Source organism: Lepidochelys kempii, chromosome 1, assembly GCF_965140285.1.
Source record: "Lepidochelys kempii isolate rLepKem1 chromosome 1, rLepKem1.hap1, whole genome shotgun sequence".
NCBI lineage: Eukaryota > Metazoa > Chordata > Testudines > Cheloniidae > Lepidochelys > Lepidochelys kempii.
Window position 1 is genome coordinate 337073643 of NC_136380.1, and position 19763 is coordinate 337093405.

The 19763-nt window shown below is 46.0% G+C and overlaps 1 protein-coding gene and 1 long non-coding RNA gene across 4 annotated transcripts in view; one reads left to right on the forward strand and one right to left on the reverse strand.

Annotated features, from left to right (window-relative positions):
* LOC144930127 (uncharacterized) lies at positions 1-16991 on the forward strand. Of its 2 annotated transcripts, XR_013635220.1 has the most exons (4): positions 1-161; positions 1676-1791; positions 13359-13446; positions 15618-16991. It is a non-coding gene; the product is annotated as an uncharacterized LOC144930127 (long non-coding RNA). The 2 variants fall into 2 exon arrangements; XR_013635219.1 differs by lacking the exon at positions 1676-1791 and having other exon boundaries at positions 15618-16989.
* HSPA14 (heat shock protein family A (Hsp70) member 14) overlaps positions 13267-19763 on the reverse strand; it is a 17068-nt gene continuing 10571 nt past the window's right edge. The window contains exons 10-14 of one of the 2 annotated variants that reach the window (XM_073328698.2): positions 18329-18431; positions 16321-16536; positions 15589-15762; positions 13812-13882; positions 13267-13467 (exon numbers count right to left, since the gene is read on the reverse strand). In XM_073328698.2, the coding sequence (XP_073184799.1) occupies positions 13389-13467; positions 13812-13882; positions 15589-15762; positions 16321-16536; positions 18329-18431 (643 nt within the window). In that variant the 3' untranslated portion in view covers positions 13267-13388. The remainder of the gene's footprint in view (positions 13468-13811; positions 13883-15588; positions 15763-16320; positions 16537-18328; positions 18432-19763) is intronic. The other variant, XM_073328699.2, reaches the window with a different exon arrangement.

Sequence of the window (19763 nt, forward strand, 5' to 3'; positions counted from 1 at the left end):
CCCCAGGGCGCGAGGCGCCTCGCGACCGCCCCCCAGGCCACCCGGCGCGGCGGGAGACCCCCTCACGCTCCGCGCGCGCTCCCGAGCGGCTGGCGTCGCTCCCACGCGCAGCCCCCCCCCTCCAGCGGTGAGCACCCCGCTCCGGGGAGGGGCTCTCTAAGGTGAGGGGGGGAGGGGAACCCGCCAAACGCTGACTAGAGTCTCGCCCCTCCCCCCTCCCGCCCGAGCTAAGCCGGACTAGCGCTGAAACGTGCTCTGGGGGAGTAGGATCATTTGCCTCCCGTGGGGGCCCTTCGGTCTCGAGTCCAGCCCCGCTTCACCAACGAGCGCCCCTCCCCCACCCAGTGTCTCTGGGACTGCCCGCGGGCAGGCCGTGGCCCTGGGCGGGGCTGAGCAGCTTTGGCGGGAACGGAGGGTGCTCGGCCCCCGCCCCGCCCCCCTTGACCGCATGGAAACAACGCTGCCGCCCAGCCCAGCCGCTCCTCCTCCTCCTCCGCAGCCGCCGCCGCCGCGCCGGCCTGTAAACCGGCCTGTGCACGGACGAGCTGCGGCCTGCTGCGGCCCCAGTCCGTCGCCAGTCAGAGCCGGCCCGCTGCCTTTCCTCCAGCGGCCCTGGCGGACCGCCTCGCCCCTGGAAACGCTTTGCGGGGCCGCGGGTTGTGTCCGTGCTGCAGACCCGCTCTCCGGAGGCTTGGGGAGAAGGGGGCTTCTCTTCTGGATTGGCCCGCCTGAGCCCCGACACCTCCCTCCCCCGGGAGCAGGTTGGGGCTGGTGCGGCTCTGAGCAGGGGGTTGGACTAGATGGCCTCCTGAGGTCCCTTCCAACCCTGATAGTCTGTGACTCCCCGATTCACTGATCTAGTGTGGGGTGGCCAACCTCTGGCTCCCGAGCCACCTGCGGCTCTTCAGAAGTTAATATGCGGCTCCTTGTATAGGCCCCGGCTCCTTGTATAGGCCCCGACTCCTTCGGGGCTGGAGCTACAGGTGCCAAGTTTCCAGTGGGCCAGGGGGTGCTCACTGCTCAACTCCTGGCTCTGCCCCAGCCGCTGACCCCTGCTGTACCTGGTGGGTGCTCAACACCGCCCTCGCCCTGCCCCCATTCTACCCCTTCCCCAAAGTCCCTACCCCCTTCCTGCCCCCATTCCACCCCCCTTCCCCCAAGTCCCTGCCCCGCCTCTTCTCCGCCTCCTCCCCTGAGGGCACTGCGTCCCTGATCCTCCCCCATCCCTCCTGGAAAGTCCTAAGTGCTGCCAAACAGCTGTTTGGTGGCGGGAAGCGCTAGGAGGTAGGCAGAGGAGTGGGGACGCGGTGCACTTGGGTGTGGGGGAGGAGGGGAGCTTGGCTGTCAGTGGGTGCTCTCTAATTTTTCCCTGTGGGTGCTCCAGCCCTGGAGCACCCACAGAGTTGGCACCTATGCTGCCCCCACTCCACCCCTTCCCGTGCTCTCCCCTGAGCCTGCCATGCCCTGACTCCTTTTCCTCCCCCCCTCAGAGCCTTCTGCATGCCACAAAAAAGCTGATTGGGAGATGCAGGGAGGGAGGGGGAGGCACTGATCCATGGGGGCTGCCAGTTGGTTGGAGGTGCTGAAAGCAGGATGTGGGAGCTGATGGGGGGCTGCTGACTTATTACTGTGGCTCTTTGGCAATATACATTGGTAAATTCTGTCTCCTTCTCAGGCTCAGGTTGGCCACCCCTGTTCCAGTTCATCTTGACCGCAACCCACATCAGCAGGTGGAAGAAGTGCTGCTGTTCTGTTGGACTCAAATGCAGCACTTCTTCCCCTTGCAGCCTGGTGAGCGTTGACACCATGTGCCTTGGTGCTATTCACTCTTGTACTCCTCCCCCTAGCAAGGTGGAGGACCAGCAGGGATAACCTTAACCACCTGAGAGAGCTGAGGGTTGGAATAATCATAAGATTGTTTTCATTTCACAGAGAGTTTGCTTTATTCACTGGTTTGCATGATTGACTTGTGGCTTGGCTGTTTGTTAATAAAAATAGTTCCAGATCCCCTCATTTTTGGAGACTATATAACACCTTCGTTTTCTTGTTGAAACAATGATAGGCATGAGCGTTGAGCCAGATTTTTAAAGGTATTTATGCACCTAAAGACACAGCTAGGGACCTATATACCTTTAAAAATCTGTCTCTTTTCTTTGTCCCCAGGAATTAAAGATCGTCCTGTGATGAAACCTCTAGGAATATGTCCAACCAAAATCGGCAACCCTATATGATACATTTCATAGAATCATAGAATATCAGGGTTGGAAGGGACCTCAGGAGGTCATCTAGTCCAACCCCCTGCTCAAAGCAGGACCAATCCCCAATTTTTGCCCCAGATCCCTAAATGGTCCCCTCAAAGATTGAACTCACAACCCTGGGTTTAGCAGGCCAATGATCAAACCACTGAGTTTGCTCCAAGGCTCCTGATATTTGGTTGCACCAATGCTTTTGCCTAGTTACCAAGCTTGGGGGGGGGGGGAGGTTTAAAATAGGGATATTATGATCAGTGCCTTCTGGATTTGTCACAGGATTCATTTAATAGTCAGTTCTGAGTGAAATTTTAAATATCTTATTCTGACATTGCATTACAATATCCTTCCTTGCAAGAAGGGCTTGCTTTTGAACCAGCCTTCAAATTAATCCAAAACAGTGAAAGCTGGCAGTTCAATAACAACAGCATCTCTCAGAAATTAGATGCATATCCCATGGGTACTATTTTAAATAAATAACAGAGCCTTCTGCATTCAACCAACACATACTTCAGCAATAAATGGTGGCTGAAAAGTTTGCTTTCTACTGCACAGTTCAACAGGGACATTTATATGCCACAACTCTTTCTTACCATCAAAAAATGTTTGTTTTGTTTTGGTTTTTTTTAGTAGGAAGTTGCATGTCTGGGGACAGGGAAGAGTTGTTTTAGAATTAAAAAAACTGTAAAGAAAAAGGTAGTCACTTTTAGGATTTACTAGCCTGTAAAATAAATTTCTACGGAAGTGGTAGAAGTCTCAACACTTGGAACATGTAAACTAGCTGAATGTATTAGTAAATATACAATAAAAAATAAACTTGCACTGACAGCAGGATGGACTAGGTCTGACAATTAATTATCTCTTACTCTGAAAATGTATAAGGTTGGGGTATCCTTGTGGGACAGTGTTGCTGCTTGGGCTGGGGGTAGGTGCCAGGAATGAAGGTTTTAGCTTCTCTGAGACATTCAGCATATAATATAGTGCATTGAAAAGGCACTAGAAAGTTAACATTATTTGAAACTATTAGTTTATGAAAGGCACTTTGCTCCACAACTGATTGTTTCTTCTTTTCTCATTACCACAAATTCGTCTCCTGTCCAGTCCTTTTTTCTTCCTTCCCTCCTTACTTGTTTTGTCTCCTTCCTGGGTTCTCCCACTCCTTTCTGCCTCTGTCTTTCTGCACTTTGTTTGCCACTAGGCTCTTTCCACACCCAGAAAAGCATTTTTGCCCTATTATAAAGCCTTAGACCTGGGCAGTCAGTGGATAGGTATTGTGAAAGTAGAATGAATTATATTGAAATTATAATTCATTAAAGAAATGCTGCTTGAAGGGTTTGTTGAAATATAGTTGTCAGGAAGAGAAACATTAAGGAGTGTGAGACAATGGGTCTTCAAACTAATTAACTTAGAGCTTCTACTGAGCTAGGAGATTGGTAAACGTTAGTGTGCAAATAAGATATGTATGTATATTTGTCAGTTTCTGCTTCCTTTTGTCTCTTATGTTAAATTGGCTTTCCCTTATCTGTTTAAATAAGTTAGCTTGAGCTTTTGCAGGAGGCTCACATATTTGGGTGCATTGGCAAAGCGCTTTGCTAATAAACAGAGTGGTCTGACAAATTTTGTGAGTCTTGAATCTGACTTTGACAGTACCAATTGTTCACCCAAAAAAAAAAAAAAATTTAAAAGGGGCTTCCAATTCTTGACCTTCCTGCTGGACAGATCCTGGTATCATTCTGGGGACTCAGGTTAATTTCAAATTCTTATTCTAGTAACAGAGCACTGACCTCCAGTTTGCTTGTTCATTTTTTGGGGGGGTCAAGGGATGACAGAGGACTAAACCAGGGCAGAAGTCTTTGTACTCTGCTCTACACATGTATAAAGATTTTTACCAAAAAGTTCAGCTGCCATTGAACAGGAAAGAAAAGGGATAAAAAGTAGGCAATCTATTGCTTCTAACTGCAGGCAATCTGTTGCTTCTAAAAAACCTTCTGTGTTTGCTAAAGGAGACAGTCTCAGAGGATTTAGAAAGATTGTTTGTGAAAGAACGTATCTAAATTAGTTTACTCACTGTGCTTAGCCAAAGCTGGAATGCTGAAGCTGTTACAGGAAAAAGAACCAAGATTTTGTTGGATTTTGCAGGACGTCTGTATGTTACCCACATTGTTAAAGCCCTGCTGGTCAATGGCATGAATTTTCCCACCAGAATTTCCAGACCAGTAACAATTCCATTATATTTGAATACCCTTCAGAAGAGGATCTATTTCCATTTAGCTAGATATCCTGACAAACAATAGGAGCGTATTAACAGTTGGTGTGCCTACAATACAGTAAGTCTCATTGCTATTAGCTTAAACTAAAATAATCAGTTCTGTTTTCTTTGTCTGTTGCAAAGCTAAATACATTCAGGAATCACACAGCCACCTCTAGAGTAGGTGCACAGCCAGCACACTGCAGTGGTGGAGAGGTGCCCAGGGCAATTCATTATCTTACCCTGAGATCTGGTTGCCAGTTGTCTAATCGCACAAACCCAAACACCCTTGCCCCACCCCCTTCCCCAAGGCCCTGCCCCCACTCACTCCAGCCTCTCCCCCCAATTGCTTGTGTTCCCCTTCCCTCACTCACTTTCACAGGGCTGGGGCAGGGGTGGGGGCACAGGCTCTGGGCTGAGGGGTGGGGCCGCGGGGTTCGGAGTGTGGGAGGGGGCTCTGGGCTGAGCCTAGTGCAGGGGATTGGGGTGCGGGCTCCAGGAGGGAGTTTGGGTGTGGGAGGGGTTCAGGGCTGGGGCAGGGAATTGGGGTACAGGAGGGGGTGAGGGCTCTGGGAGGGGGTTGGGGCAAGAGGTTGGGGTGTGGGAGGGGGTTTGGGGTGCAGGTTCTGGCTGGGCGGTGCCCAGAAGCAGCAGCATGTTTGGCAGGAGCTCCTAGGCTCACGGGCGGCCAGGTGGCTGTGTGCGCTGCCCCTGCCTGCAGGCACCGCCCCTGCAGCTCCCATTGGCTGTGGTTCCCTGTTCCCAGCCCATGGAGTCCATGCCTGGGGCAGTGCACGGAGACCCCCTGGCCACACCTCTGCCTAGGATAGGCCATGCTATCTCCAGGGTAGGCCATGCTACCTCACAGTCTTCTTGAGACCTGTGGGGTTTTAGCTCTCCTGATTCACACTGTGAGCTTTGTTCAGTGAGTCCAACTGACCAAGGCTGCTGGCAGAGACTTGTACCAAGTATTTGCAGTGACGCTCAAATGGTGGTGTTAAAACAGTCGTGTTTATTAAGTCAGCTGGAACACAACATAGGAAGCCCTTGGGGGTTAGCACAGAGAACTGAAAGTTAAAGCATAGACCGGGGTGGGCCACGTCTGGCCTGTCAGACGTTTGGATCCAGCCCTCAAGCTCCTGCCAGGGAGTGGGGTTGGGGGCTTGCCCAGCTCCACTTGTGCCATGGCTCCATGCGGCTGCCAGAAGCAGCATGTCCCCACTCCGACTCTTATGCATAGGGCCAGCCAGGGGGCTCCACACGCTGCCCCTGCCCCAAGCCCCACCCCCGCAGCTCCCATTGGCTGAGAACCACTGCCAATGGGAGTTGCAGGGGCAGTGCAGAGACGCCTGGCCGGTGCCATGGCTCAGCGTAGGAGCCGGAGGGGGGACATGCCACTGCTTCTGGGAGCAGCTTGAGGTAAGCGCTGCTGAGACCCCGCACCCCTGACCTCCTCCCACGCCCCAACCCCCTGCCCCAGCTCTGTTCCCCCTCCTGCCCTCTGAATCCCTTGGTCCCATCCCTGAGCACCCTCCTGCACCCCAAACCCCTCATCCCCAGTGCCCCCAGCTGGAGCCCTCATCCCCCTGCACCCCAATCCCCTGCACCAGCCCAGAGCCCCCCACACACACACCCTAAACTCATTTCTGGCCCCACCCCAGAGCCTGCACCTCCAGCCAGAGCTCTCACCCCCTCCTATACCCCAACTCCCAATTTTGTGAGCATTCATGGTCCACCATACAATTTCCATACTCAGATGTGGCCCTTAGGCCAAAAACTTTGCCCACCCCTGGCATAGATCATCCTGGTTAGCCCAGAGCCTAACCAAGCTGTAGTGAACTCCCATGTTCAGGCTCTGTCTCTCTCAGTCTGACCTCCTTGGTCAGTTCCCAGGTGAGAGCCTCCTACCTCACTCCAGAAGCAACCTCTTGTCTCCCCTCCCTGCCCCCTCCTATACACACTTTCCCAATCCTTTGTTCTTGAGCTGGGATCTTTGCTCAGCTTCCCTGCTAAGAAGCAGGGAAATCTATCTCCCTCTGGGTCATTAGTTGCTAGGTGTCAGTGCCTGGTGATTGGCTTTTCAATTGTCTTCTTGGATTTTCCATTGATATGGGGTTGGCTCCGCCAGTCCTTTTTAATGACCCGTTCAGACAGCTAGGCAACATTCATACCTGTATCTCCCAAACAGTCTTTTTTCCTCCACTGATTTCAGAGTAACAGCCGTGTTAGTCTGTATTCGCAAAAAGAAAAGGAGTACTTGTGGCACCTTAGAGACTAACCAATTTATTTGAGCATAAGCTTTCGTGAGCTACAGCTCACTTCATCGGATGCATACTTTCCACAGAGAAAGTATTTTTTTCTTTTTCCTCCACTGAGAAGCCTTTCAAAATATAGGGGAAACTGATGCACACATAGGCTTCATAAAAATTACAGAAAATTCCCAATGTCTCATCTCTTCCCTCTTCGAGACCATTCTGAGCCGGGTCACTTGAACCAGTGACTCTGAATGGGGAACATCTGATGGGAGATTGGGCTCCTGTCTACACCTGCTAGGCAGCTAGGTTAGTGAGCCCAGGCCTGCTGGAATTGATTCTAGAGGAGGCCTGGCTCCCATCTCAGGCATAAAATCTACCAGGGGATATTCCTTGTTCTTCTCCCACTGCCAGCACCACTTTCTCCCTGTCAAAGTATGGTTTCATCATATTGACGTGATCAACTTGGTGGCTGTGAGCCGGGGCAGACAGTTCCACCACATAGTTCACTTAATTGAATGGTTTGATAACTTAGAAGGCCCATCACAAATGGATGAGAACCATCATTTGGTCTTTGTGCCGGATGAGCAGGTATGCACAGGGTGGTCATACCATTTGTCTGAGGGTGATGTGCAGAGACACAGGTGTACCACACCCCACATTTCTCCCATAAGCACCACAGAAGGGCTGACATGAAATTATTTCCCTGCTCTGTAAGGACCTCGCTGGGGAGCCCTATTCTACTGACAATGGTCAGCAGTGCGTCTGCCTTGAGTTTGCCACTCACTAGGTCTACCACCACCAGAATGTATTTCTTCCCTGACCGGGTTGCCTTGATAAGGGGCTCCACAATGTCCATCGCCACCTTCTGGAAGGATTCCCTCTATGATGGGCAGTTGTCTCAGGGCTGCTTTACACTTACTCCTACCCTCTGACAGGGATCACAGAACTTGCAGTACTGCTTGACTGCATCAAAGGTCTAGAACAGTATGTTCTGCAGCAACTTTTGCCTGGTGCACTGGATCCTCTGATGTCCTGAGAGGGGGACATCATGGGCCAGCTACAATAGCCTCTGACAGTACCTCTAAGGAACCACAAACTGTCTCCTGATGACCCAAGCCTCAGTGCTGGGGAGGAACCCATTCCCTATACAGGAATCCGTTCTCCCACAGGAATCTTACCCTGCAGTCAGCCTTAAGAAAGTTTGCAGCACTGCAGCCTGCCATGGCCCTCGGTTTGTCTAAGGGGGGGGATAGGGGAATATCCTCCTGCAGTCCTGTCTGAAATTCAGCTGCTAGGGCAGGGAGTATGACCTGTCCCTCCTTGCTGGCAGGGACTGAAGTCACAAACCTCTTGGCTGTGCCTTGGTTTCCCCCTCTCTGTCTTAGCCCAATGCAGCCCTGTCCCAGGGAGCACACTCTTCAGTCAGAAGCTCGCTAGCCCCAAGCTTGGTAGTGTGTGATTATGGGTGCGGACAGGGTGGTACTCTGTGGTTCTGGCTCCTGGTAAGGACCAAGCCATTCTGGGCACCATCTGGCCAGTCATCCAGATAATTTCCCATGAGCACCTTTGCAGGTCCTACACCCCAGCCTTTGTGCACCCTTCCTGGGCACCCCACTTCAGGCACATTCTCGCTATAGGCACCTTAACTGAGGGTCCAAGCTCCCCCTCAGGATTATTCACTGGGCACAAACTGATCTGGGTCCACCACATTGGGCCTTGCCAGCATCTGTGTCCTGGTACCCCAGACCCTTTTCCCAGCCACCTCCTACGGGCATGATAAAGTGATTATGCTTCAGGGTCTGCTCTGCGTACACCCTGTGAATTGGATACACTGGGGCATGAGAGTTGAGACCAGAGGCCTGACCTTCACACTCCCCCAGTGGAATAGCCTGGCTTGGAAGCCACCAAACCCGCCCCTCGTGCCACAAGTACGCTGTCAGCCCCAGAGGCCTCGTTCCAAGAGGGTCTGAGGAACACAGGCAGCCACGTAGCATCCTCAAGACTCGCTTCCCCTTCCAGCAGTGTGTCCTCATGACCAGGTTTCCCACTGACAGATTTGAAGTGGTGGGAGTTGGAGCTGAGAGCAAAGGAGCTAGCTGACTGAGAAGGAACGACCTGACCATGGGAATCAGCAAAAGCACCAGGGGAAGCAGAGAAAGCATGAACTGAATATGGAGTAGCAGAGGGGCAACAGAACCTATTGAGGGGTAAGAGGAGAAAGACGCCGTGATGCTAATTCCCACAGGGAGCCTAGATACCAAATTGTTGCCTCAGTTCAAGGAAGGGGTGGATAGAGATGCCAATGTCACAGGCTTTGAAAAGACTTGCAATTTGTACATGGTTGACCCTGTGGACTAGTTCTGCTGTCTCACCCCCTCAATGCCCAAGCTTTAGAGGCATACAGCCAGATTGATAAATTGATACTGGGGAGTCTAAACAGATCAAAAAAGGCTCTACTGCTTATGGTTGAACTGACACCTGAGGTTTATAGGAAAAGGTTTTGAGGTATGCAAGATACCCAGAGGTTCAGTCAAGGAGGCAGTTCTGCGGCATGACCTACCTTGGAGGAAGAGTAAGATCCCTTGGGGGTCTAGCACATTGCAGGGTTCCTCCTAGAGACTCTTCCAAAGCTGTGGAGATAGCACCGATCCTGTGTTTCCGTGACACTGTTATCCCTGTTTTACAGGTGGGAACGTATCAGTGAGTTTTAGTGACATATCTATGGACAGATGGGAAGTCTGTGACAAAGCAGGGAATTGGGTGTGGGTCTCAAGTCTTATCCTAGCACCTTAAGCACTAGATCAGCCTTCCTCTCCAATCCTTATATTTGTGGCCCTTTAAATGTCAAGGTGAAGTACTACTGCATCGATCAGGGTTATAACTTTAACCATTTAACATTTCTCCCACTTGAATTGAATTGGTACTGATCTGAAATCAATGTGAACTGATATCTTTGAAAATTGCTGGTGCTAAGCCTCTCAACTTGGATCCTAAGTACTGTAAAAACTGCACTTGTCTGGTTAACTCAATTATTATACCTAGTGTACTCTGCAAGCAGCAAAACACACTAAAGTTTCTATCCACCATAAACCAAGTAGTGCTCTGAATTTACCGTACTAGGTTTGAAAAAGCTGTCTGCATCCCTGCCATTAAGTATAGTGTGCATCAACATGTATATAAAACCATTTTATTGCTATTCCATAAGTAAACAAGTACACACGAATGTCTTCCCTCATACAGGTTTTCCATGTAGTGATCACAAAGCCATTTGACATTAGCTTGAACAGCGAAATCTGCACACAGGACTCTCAACTCCAAAAGGGATCACACCTTGCAGTCTTGAGAAGCAGTTTCGTTACTGACGTGATCGGAATAACAGAGACTTGGTGGGATAACTCATACTGGAGTACTGTCATGGATGGTTATAAACTGTTCAGGAAGGACAGGCAGGGCAGAAAAGGTGGGGGAGTAGCACTGTATGTAAGGGAGCAGTATGACTGCTCAGAGCTCTGGTACGAAACTGGAGAAAAACCTGAGTGTCTCTGGATTAAGTTTAGAAGTGTGTGCAACAAGAGTGATGTAGTGGTAGGAGTCTGCTATAGACCACCGGACCAGGGGGATGAGGTAGATGAGGCTTTCTTCCGGCAGCTCACGGAAGCTACTAGATCGCATGCCCTGATTCTCATGGGTGACTTTAATTTTCCTGATATCTGCTGGGAGAGCAATACAGCGGTGCATAGACAATCCAGGAAGTTTTTGGAAAGCGTAGGGGACAATTTCCTGGCGCAAGTGCTAGAGGAGCCAACTGGGGGGGGGGGGGGGGGGGGGCGCTTTTCTTGACCTGCTGCTCACAAACCGGGTAGAATTAGTGGGGGAAGCAAAAGTGGATGGGAATCTGGGAGGCAGTGACCATGAGTTGGTTGAGTTCAGGATCCTGATGCAGGAAAGAAAGGTAAGCAGCAGGATACGGACCCTGGACTTCAGGAAAGCAGACTTCGACTCCCTCAGGGAACAGATGGCCAGGATCCCCTGGGGGACTAACTTGAAGGGGAAAGGAGTCCAGGAGAGCTGGCTGTATTTCAAGGAATCCCTGTTGAGGTTACAGGGACAAACCATCCCAATGAGTCGAAAGAATAGTAAATATGGCAGGCGACCAGCTTGGCTTAATGGTGAAATCCTAGCAGATCTTAAACATAAAAAAGAAGCTTACAAGAAGTGGAAGGTTGGACATATGACCAGGGAAGAGTATAAAAATATTGCTCGGGCATGTAGGAATGATATCAAAAGGGCCAAATCGCACCTGGAGCTGCAGCTAGCCAGAGATGTCAAGAGTAACAAGAAGGGTTTCTTCAGGTATGTTGGCAACAAGAAGAAAGCCAAGGAATGTGTGGGCCCCTTACTGAATGAGGGAGGCAACCTAGTGACAGAGGATGTGGAAAAAGCTAATGTACTCAATGCTTTTTTTGCCTCTCTTTTCACTAACAAGGTCAGCTCCCAGACTGCTGCGCTGGGCATCACAAAATGGGGAAGAGATGGCCAGCCCTCTGTGGAGATAGAGGTGGTTAGGGACTATTTAGAAAAGCTGGACGTGCACAAGTCCATGGGGCCGAACGAGTTGCATCCGAGAGTGCTGAAGGAATTGGCGGCTGTGATTGCAGAGCCATTGGCCATTATCTTTGAAAACTCGTGGCGAACGGGGGAAGTCCCGGATGACTGGAAAAAGGCTAATGTAGTGCCAATCTTTAAAAAAGGGAAGGAGGATCCTGGGAACTACAGGCCAGACAGCCTCACCTCAGTCCCTGGAAAAATCATGGAGCAGGTCCTCAAAGAATCAATCCTGAAGCACTTGCATGAGAGGAAAGTGATCAGGAACAGCCAGCATGGATTCACCAAGGGAAGGTCATGCCTGACTAATCTAATCGCCTTTTATGATGAGATTACTGGTTCTGTGGATGAAGGGAAAGCAGTGGATGTATTGTTTCTTGACTTTAGCAAAGCTTTTGACACGGTCTCCCACAGTATTCTTGTCAGCAAGTTAAGGAAGTATGGGCTGGATGAATGCACTATAAGGTGGGTAGAAAGCTGGCTAGATTGTCGGGCTCAACGGGTAGTGATCAATGGCTCCATGTCTAGTTGGCAGCCGGTATCAAGTGGAGTGCCCCAAGGGTTGGTCCTGGGGCCGGTTTTGTTCAATATCTTCATAAATGATCTGGAGGATGGTGTGGATTGCACTCTCAGCAAATTTGCGGATGATACTAAACTGGGAGGAGTGGTAGATACGCTGGAGGGGAGGGATAGGATACAGAAGGACCTAGACAAATTGGAGGATTGGGCCAAAAGAAATCTGATGAGGTTCAATAAGGATAAGTGCAGGGTCCTGCACTTAGGACGGAAGAACCCAATGCACAGCTACAGACTAGGGACCGAATGGCTAGGCAGCAGTTCTGCGGAAAAGGACCTAGGGGTGACAGTGGACGAGAAGCTGGATATGAGTCAGCAGTGTGCCCTTGTTGCCAAGAAGGCCAATGGCATTTTGGGATGTATAAGTAGGGGCATAGCGAGCAGATCGAGGCACGTGATCGTTCCCCTCTATTCGACATTGGTGAGGCCTCATCTGGAGTACTGTGTACAGTTTTGGGCCCCACACTTCAAGAAGGATGTGGATAAATTGGAGAGAGTCCAGTGAAGGGCAACAAAAATGATTAGGGGACTGGAACACATGAGTTATGAGGAGAGGCTGAGGGAGCTGGGATTGTTTAGCCTGCAGAAGAGAAGAATGAGGGGGGATTTGATAGCTGCTTTCAACTACCTGAAAGGGGGTTCCAAAGAGGATGGCTTTAGACTGTTCTCAAATGGTAGCAGATGACAGAACGAGGAGTAATGGTCTCAAGTTGCAGTGGGGGAGGTTTAGATTGGATATTAGGAAAAACTTTTTCACTAAGAGGGTGGTGAAACACTGGAATGCGTTACCTAGGGAGGTGGTAGAATCTCCTTCCTTAGAGGTTTTTAAGGTCAGGCTTGACAAAGCCCTGGCTGGGATGATTTAACTGGGAATTGGTCCTGCTTCGAGCAGGGGGTTGGACTAGATGACCTTCTGGGGTCCCTTCCAACCCTGATATTCTATGATTCTATGATTCTACTCAAGTTTTGATACAACTTGGTACAAACTTTAAGGACCCAACTACAAACAGGTGACTGATTTTTGCTTGTTCACTGGTTGGCTGTTTATGACTGATGTATCAACAGTTCCAAAAGGGTCTATGTCTCTATTAGGTTAATGAGATAGGAAGCAGGAACCCCTAACTTAAATCATATGATTTGAAAAGTCTTCATTCTGTAATAAACCTATTACTGAATAATAAAAACATTTGGATGTGTCACTTTTGGAAACTTAAATATCGATAGATAGATGGGGATTTGCATTACTCTCTCTATTATCTGAAAGTTTGGGGTGACCTTTTGCATTATATTTTCATTTGTAACTTAAAAAAAAAAATAAGATTTGGTGCTGAAATGCTGTTATCTAATTTATTCCAGTCTGCAATGGCTCATTAAAAGTATTTTTTTCTCTCCCTCTCTCTCACACTCACACGTTTGGGAAACAAGCCAACAAAAAGAGTCTCCTTTCAAATGAAACTATGATGCCACTTCAACAGTGATGACTTCACATTTTCCTGTATCTTGATCTGTGCAGGTAACATGTAAGGATCCATCCCTAAGCAAGAGAGAAATAAATATTTACATATTGTACACCAGAAGTCTTGAAAATAGATCTTAACATAGCATGTATGAAAAATTTTATTTAGGGACATCAAGAATCAACATTAACATGGCTTTTGGGAAAGGCAGAAAAAGATAAACCACAGATTCCCCACAAATTCATACCGAGGTTGCAAGAGCCCCACAAATAAATTAACTGCTGCTCTTTCTTAGAGAGAAAATATAATCAATTCTCAGATGAAGTTCAGCAGCAGAAAAAGTCTATTTCTCTCAAATGTACTTTTCATAGGCACTCAGTGAGTTAATGCACAGACAAGGAAATATTTGGATTTCTGGTACCTTTTCATAGTGAGAATAGTTAATATGTCATGAAGACCTCCTTCCTTTTTATCTAAATCCTGGAGTACAATCTGTTTAAAAAAATAATAATAAAAGGCTAAAATTGATTATATGCACTGATACAAAGTAAACTAAGCACATGAACAGATCTAGTGTCCAAATTACAGAAATACATTCGTCGTTAGGAATGAAATCCCTTGCTCTAATGTTCTAGGCCACTGCCCACTTGCCTATTCTGCTGATGCTGTCTCTCAAGTCTAGGATTTTAAAACAAGAACCTAAACTCAGCCGACAAATTGGAAAACAGTCTGATGAAATTCAGTAAAGACAAATGCAAAATACTACACTTAGGAAGGAATAATCAATTACCCAAATACAAAATGGGAAATGACTGCCTAGGAAGGAGTACTGTCCTCTGGATAAAGAGAAGTAGTAATGGGCTTAATTTGCAGCAAAGGAGATTGATCTTGCATAGTAGGGAAAAACTTCCTAAGTAAGGGCAGTTAAGCACTGGAACATATTACCTAGGGAGGTTGTAGAATCTTTGTCACTGGAGGTTTTATGAACAGGTTAAATAAACACCTGTCAGGCACAATCTAGATTATACTACTCCTGCCTAAGTGCAAGGGACTGGACTAGATGACCTATTGTGGTCCCTTCTAATCCTACATTTCTGTGATCCTAACTCTCCCAAATGGAGGCGACAAAATCACAAGTACTGCATTTTCCCAAAATAATCAAAATTGTACATGCTGAATGTTATTTATTCTGTTCAGAATTTATTACTAGTAATTTAAGATACAAAGTAGGTTGCAAAACAGTAAGTCCATGTGTACGTGCAAGAGAGATCCATACAGGAAGGGCTCAATCCTTCTGTTGAGGTCACTTCATGTAAAGGTAGCTCCTTGAAATGGGAAAGGCTATGCAAGGTCTGATCCTGAAAGGGGCAGCGCACCTTCAACTCCCATTAATTTCAGTATCAGTTGAGCATGCTCATCACCTCTTTTGATCAGGTCCTAAAATACTCACTATGTGAACTTCAGAACACTCCCATTCCCTTCCTAAAAAGCTCAAGTTATGGCAAACCTTTGTCTTTGGCTACTAAGTGGTATGAAAGTACCTCCAGCTAGAGGTGATCAGCACCATGCAGAATGCAGACCAACTAAGTGTGCTTTTTGTAGGAGGCATTTCTTCAAGGATTCTGTTGATTTGCAGTCAAGTGCTCTATCCACTAGGCTAACATTGAATCCTTGCCACTACTCATCCAGGGAGTATTAGATGTACCTGACTGTTTTTTAATACTTCTGATTTAGAGAAGTTGAGTACCATGTAACGTACTGTGTGTTTTTTTCCAAAGCAGTATTTGAAACTAAGATCCTATTCAATCTAGGTGGACTTGAATAGATCCTGTAGCACTGTGTGTGCTATTTACCCCACCATTCCTGGCCAAAAAGTTCTCTTACCATTGTGAAGTATGTTGCTGGGCTAGTTGCTTGCTGCATTTCAGCAGCGCTCTATATATGAGCAGCCTGCAAAGCACTTGCAGGATTCTTCAGCTTGATAAAGGTGCTAGGTAAAGGTAGAATTCCTTTTTTAAAAAATACTTTGCTTGGAAAGTCAGTATGATCTGTTTATGGGAATGATTTAAAGGCAATTTCTAGAGAGACTAGTGTAGGGACTTCCACTCCTCCCAACAAAAAGTCTGTTCTTGTACATCCACTGAATTTCCAAATAATTCACAGCAAGAATTTTATATTAACTTCTTGTATGTACACACCTGTGCAAATTTGTCTTCCTCTTTTGCAGGACTTTTGCCTAGAGACTCATATAGTTCAAGACATACAGAGGAATTATTTCCTGGGGCAAGTAGTGTGTGCTGCCTTCGTGCTGGCAAGGGAGTTCCTGATGGAAACAGCACTGTGAATTTGTCAGTCCCCGATTCATCTACACCCTAACAAACAAGAAAAGTTGGCATGACGTATCTAATCTCTGAACTTTACAGAAGGAGTTCATATTTAAAGACGTTTGAGTCTAGAGTTTTATTCGGCTCTACTCAATGGGAGTTAAGCTAGCAAAAACTGATTTTTAATTATCAGATGATAGCTACATACAGTGGTCTCTGCTTAAAAGTATAATTCAGCATTAATACTCACAATAAAGGCAAATGCTGCAGCATGGTAGTATTTGAAGCATTTCCTATTGTAGCTATAGAAAATACTGCACACGGAATGGTAAATTCAGCTATTATAGCATAGCAAGGATTTGATCCAAAGCCCAATGAAATCAACAGGAGTATGTCTATTGATTTTGATAGGCTATGGATCAGGCCCTACATATTGATTTATTTAGTAGGAAGTTGCAATGCAATTGCTAGTGCTAGCATGGTTATTGGAGACTACCACCACTGTAAATCAATGAACATAACATTTCCAAGTGAGTCACCACCAATATTGATCCATTTTTGCATTAGTGGAGTAAAAAAGTTTCAATATTAAACTATGAGACTTACCTTAACTAGAATATCTTTGGCAGAACACTCAATAGATAGTGCCTCCTCCTCTAACGAGAGGTTCTCTTTCCCTACTAGGATCCCTGCTTCTGTGGCTGCCCCAATGGGAATGACCTCATCTGGTGTGATAGAATTCAGCAGCTCCACAGCTGGGAAAAGGTCTTTAATCAGCTGTTGTAGCTTTGGAATTCGAGCAGACCCACCACATAGAACTACCTAGAAAATATTATTCCTTAGTGACTTCAGAACTTTACAGAACATAAGTGAACATACAGCTACATTGTGGAAGGTTAAATTGCTCTGTAATGTTTAATGCTCTATGACCCACTGTGTAAAAAAACCAGAAATACTACAATAAAAAATATAAATACATTATTTTTGCCTGACCTCTGGACCCTTAGCATTTGTCTAAAAAAAAGGCAGCTTGCAAGCATGAAATCATTTCTGGAGCAGGCCTCCTATTGTATCAGTGAGCTAGCTAAAAAATAGCATTCCATAAAGACAGAACCAATTAACTCCCCACCCCAAACAACAACAGTGTCTTAGCGGAGGCCAACCTGACCTGGAAATGAAGCAAAAATTCATGACAGCCAACTATTTACATAAAACAGCGCTCAGGGATTTATCAAAAATGTTCACTTTTAAAAAAGACTTCACTTAACATTCCACTTTTATTCACTGAATTTAGTTTCCTTTTTAAAAATTTAATGTTACAATTTTCACTTTGTTTTGTGTTGACTCCTCTACTCACCGTTTCCTTTTGTTAGAAATTTTTTTTTAAAACACACTACGCTCAGTTCAAACCTGTAGGCACTATTTTTAAGTTAGCTTTTCACAGCTTTCAAACCCCTACAGGATACCTTGATGTGCTCTTTTGCCTGAAGTTCCCATTCAAGGATCAGTTCTCACTGTGCTAAGAGCATCTGTTAGTTATTGCAGAACTTTATATCTTAGATGCCATCCCTTCTCTACCCTATCACTGAAACTAAAACAGACATTACATGTGCAACACTGACTATGGAAATCCCAGTGGCATGTAGTAGTATCCTTTGTGCTGAATAACTGAAAGACTTATTGGCCTCTACTATTCTGCAATATTACTGTAATTGATCTTGGGTTCTGCAATCAGAAGTACTGTGCAAATCTAAAAATTAAAAAAAAAAAAAAATTTACTACTACTACGTAGTTACTTTGTACTTTACATACCTCTCCATCTTTAAGGTACTTTTAACTCTAGCTAAACAACTCATACTTCTGTGATTTGGGTAAATATTAACCTCTGCCTCACTGGCCCATTAAATTGGGTTAAGTGATTTACTCAGACATGAACTAGAACTCAGGAGTTCCTTTAAAGACATGCGAAAAAGCCCCTCTCACACACTTAGAGCACAATCCAATTCCCAATGAAGACAAATTCCACAGACTTCAGTGGGTGTTGGAACAGTCCCTTAGCCCTCAGTTATATGATGTACATGGTTTAAGTTTTAAGAATGTTTAAAAACCTAAAATAAACCTATGAAATTATAATAAATCTCCAAGTATATCAAAAATCTTTTAGACAACATTTTAGATAAGGTAAGTATAGCACCCATCCCAGCCTAGGCATATAAAATATTAAAAATAAATAAATCATATAACTGATTTTAGTTTCCTTGAATTGATCAAGGATTTATCATCAATGTGCTACAGAAATGAAAAGGACAGTTTTAAACCATAAGGCTTTAGTCACCCTTTAGTTCTTTTATAAACCCAAAGTCTTGTGTGCGATACATTTTTCCCTTAATGTGAACACAACACCCCTCAGCAGTAATAAGAGCTACACACATGCAGAGGGTAAATTGTACCTTTAACTAGCATGACATTTAGCAGCCAGAAAATGCTTCACATACAGTGGTATACTTTGAGCCCCAGAAATTAACAGCTAATGGCTAATTCCTTGTTAATATATTCCCCAGGTGTTCTTCCAAATGAGTTCATAAACATCCTGAGAATAAAGATTAATTGTTACCTTGTTAATGTCATCTGCTGTAAATCCAACTTGTTGCAAGACTTTTTTAATTGCTTCTACACATTTATTAAAAAGTGGAGAACAAATCAGTTCAAATCTGGCCCTGTTTAACAAACAGAGAAAATGCTAAGTAAACAGCAAATACAATCTCTCAGCTGTTGGAAGAATTAGCAGTTAAAATGGAAGAGAAAGATATTTTCCACAGCATACTCTGTTTCCATAGCCATGAAGTGGCAGGATTAAGTAACAGCAGGAGCAATGTACTGGTGTGAAAGAGTCTCAGAAATATTATGGCTTCACAAATACACCAAGAAAGCTGTGGATTCAACTTTGATTTTGTTTTTGTGAAGAACAGCCGAAAAAATGCAGCAGTTTAGACATGCAAAAAAATTGGGTGTTGTTCCACCCAAAGTTTCACCAATACACATTAACTCTGCTGAGATAATGTGGTGGAAAAAGTGCCTGCATGCTCCCTGCACTATAACTCCATCAGCAGCAGTACACCAGTAGAGAATTACAAGGCCAGTTTTTCCTCCTGTATAGACATACCCCAGATGGTCCACAGAAAACCATCTCCATATGCAAGTTGTGGGGGTACAACAAGGTGGTGAGACAAAGTGGAAAAATTGAATCTAATTTTGATTTTTAATCTGAAGATGCATGAAACACTAAAAACAAATTTATCTGCAGAGGTAAAACAAAGTAAGAAGAGTTCTTAAGAATTAACGGTCAACCTCTTGCTTTATGTTCACAAGCAAGTAGTCTGAGGACCCCAGTATGTTTTACTACCTTTAATCAGAGCTTGAGAATACTACTCACCAAAGGAGTCTGGGGAAGCTTTACGTGGTTGAAAGGTATACAATGAATCACTTTAATTAAAACAAAATATTAGTCCATGAAACTGAACTAGAGCAATCCGAACAGTTTTTATGTAAGTCTGCAGATAGACTGCTCCTTTGTCTGTGCTACTGTGGTGGGTTTTGTTGTTTTTGTTTTTAATTTGTTTTTATACCAGGCTGCTGCAGCAGCAAAATGGAACTGCTGCTATTCTGTTAAGAAAACTGCCAAGCATCCTATTTTATTCTGCTTCTACTGCCAACTGGGAAAGCAATGAGCAGTAGCAGAATTGACAGGGGAAGACAATCCTTCTCCAAACGGGGGAAAAAACAAACAAACAAACAAAAAAAAACGCAAGCCTCCAGGGAGAGGTAAGAGTAGTATAAACAGTCCACTCTCACACCAGAGAACCGAGGAGGGGTGGAAGGGAGAGAAAGTTTCTGCCCCTCTCAGCAAAAGGGATAGAACTTACTCTGTGCAGGGTCTTGGAACAGAACACCTGGTACAAATCCCAGCTCCCTACACCTCTCACTTATCAGGGCTCTCTATCCACTTTTTTTTGATATCTAGCTCTGGCCAGTAGGTCTCTGGTAAGGTT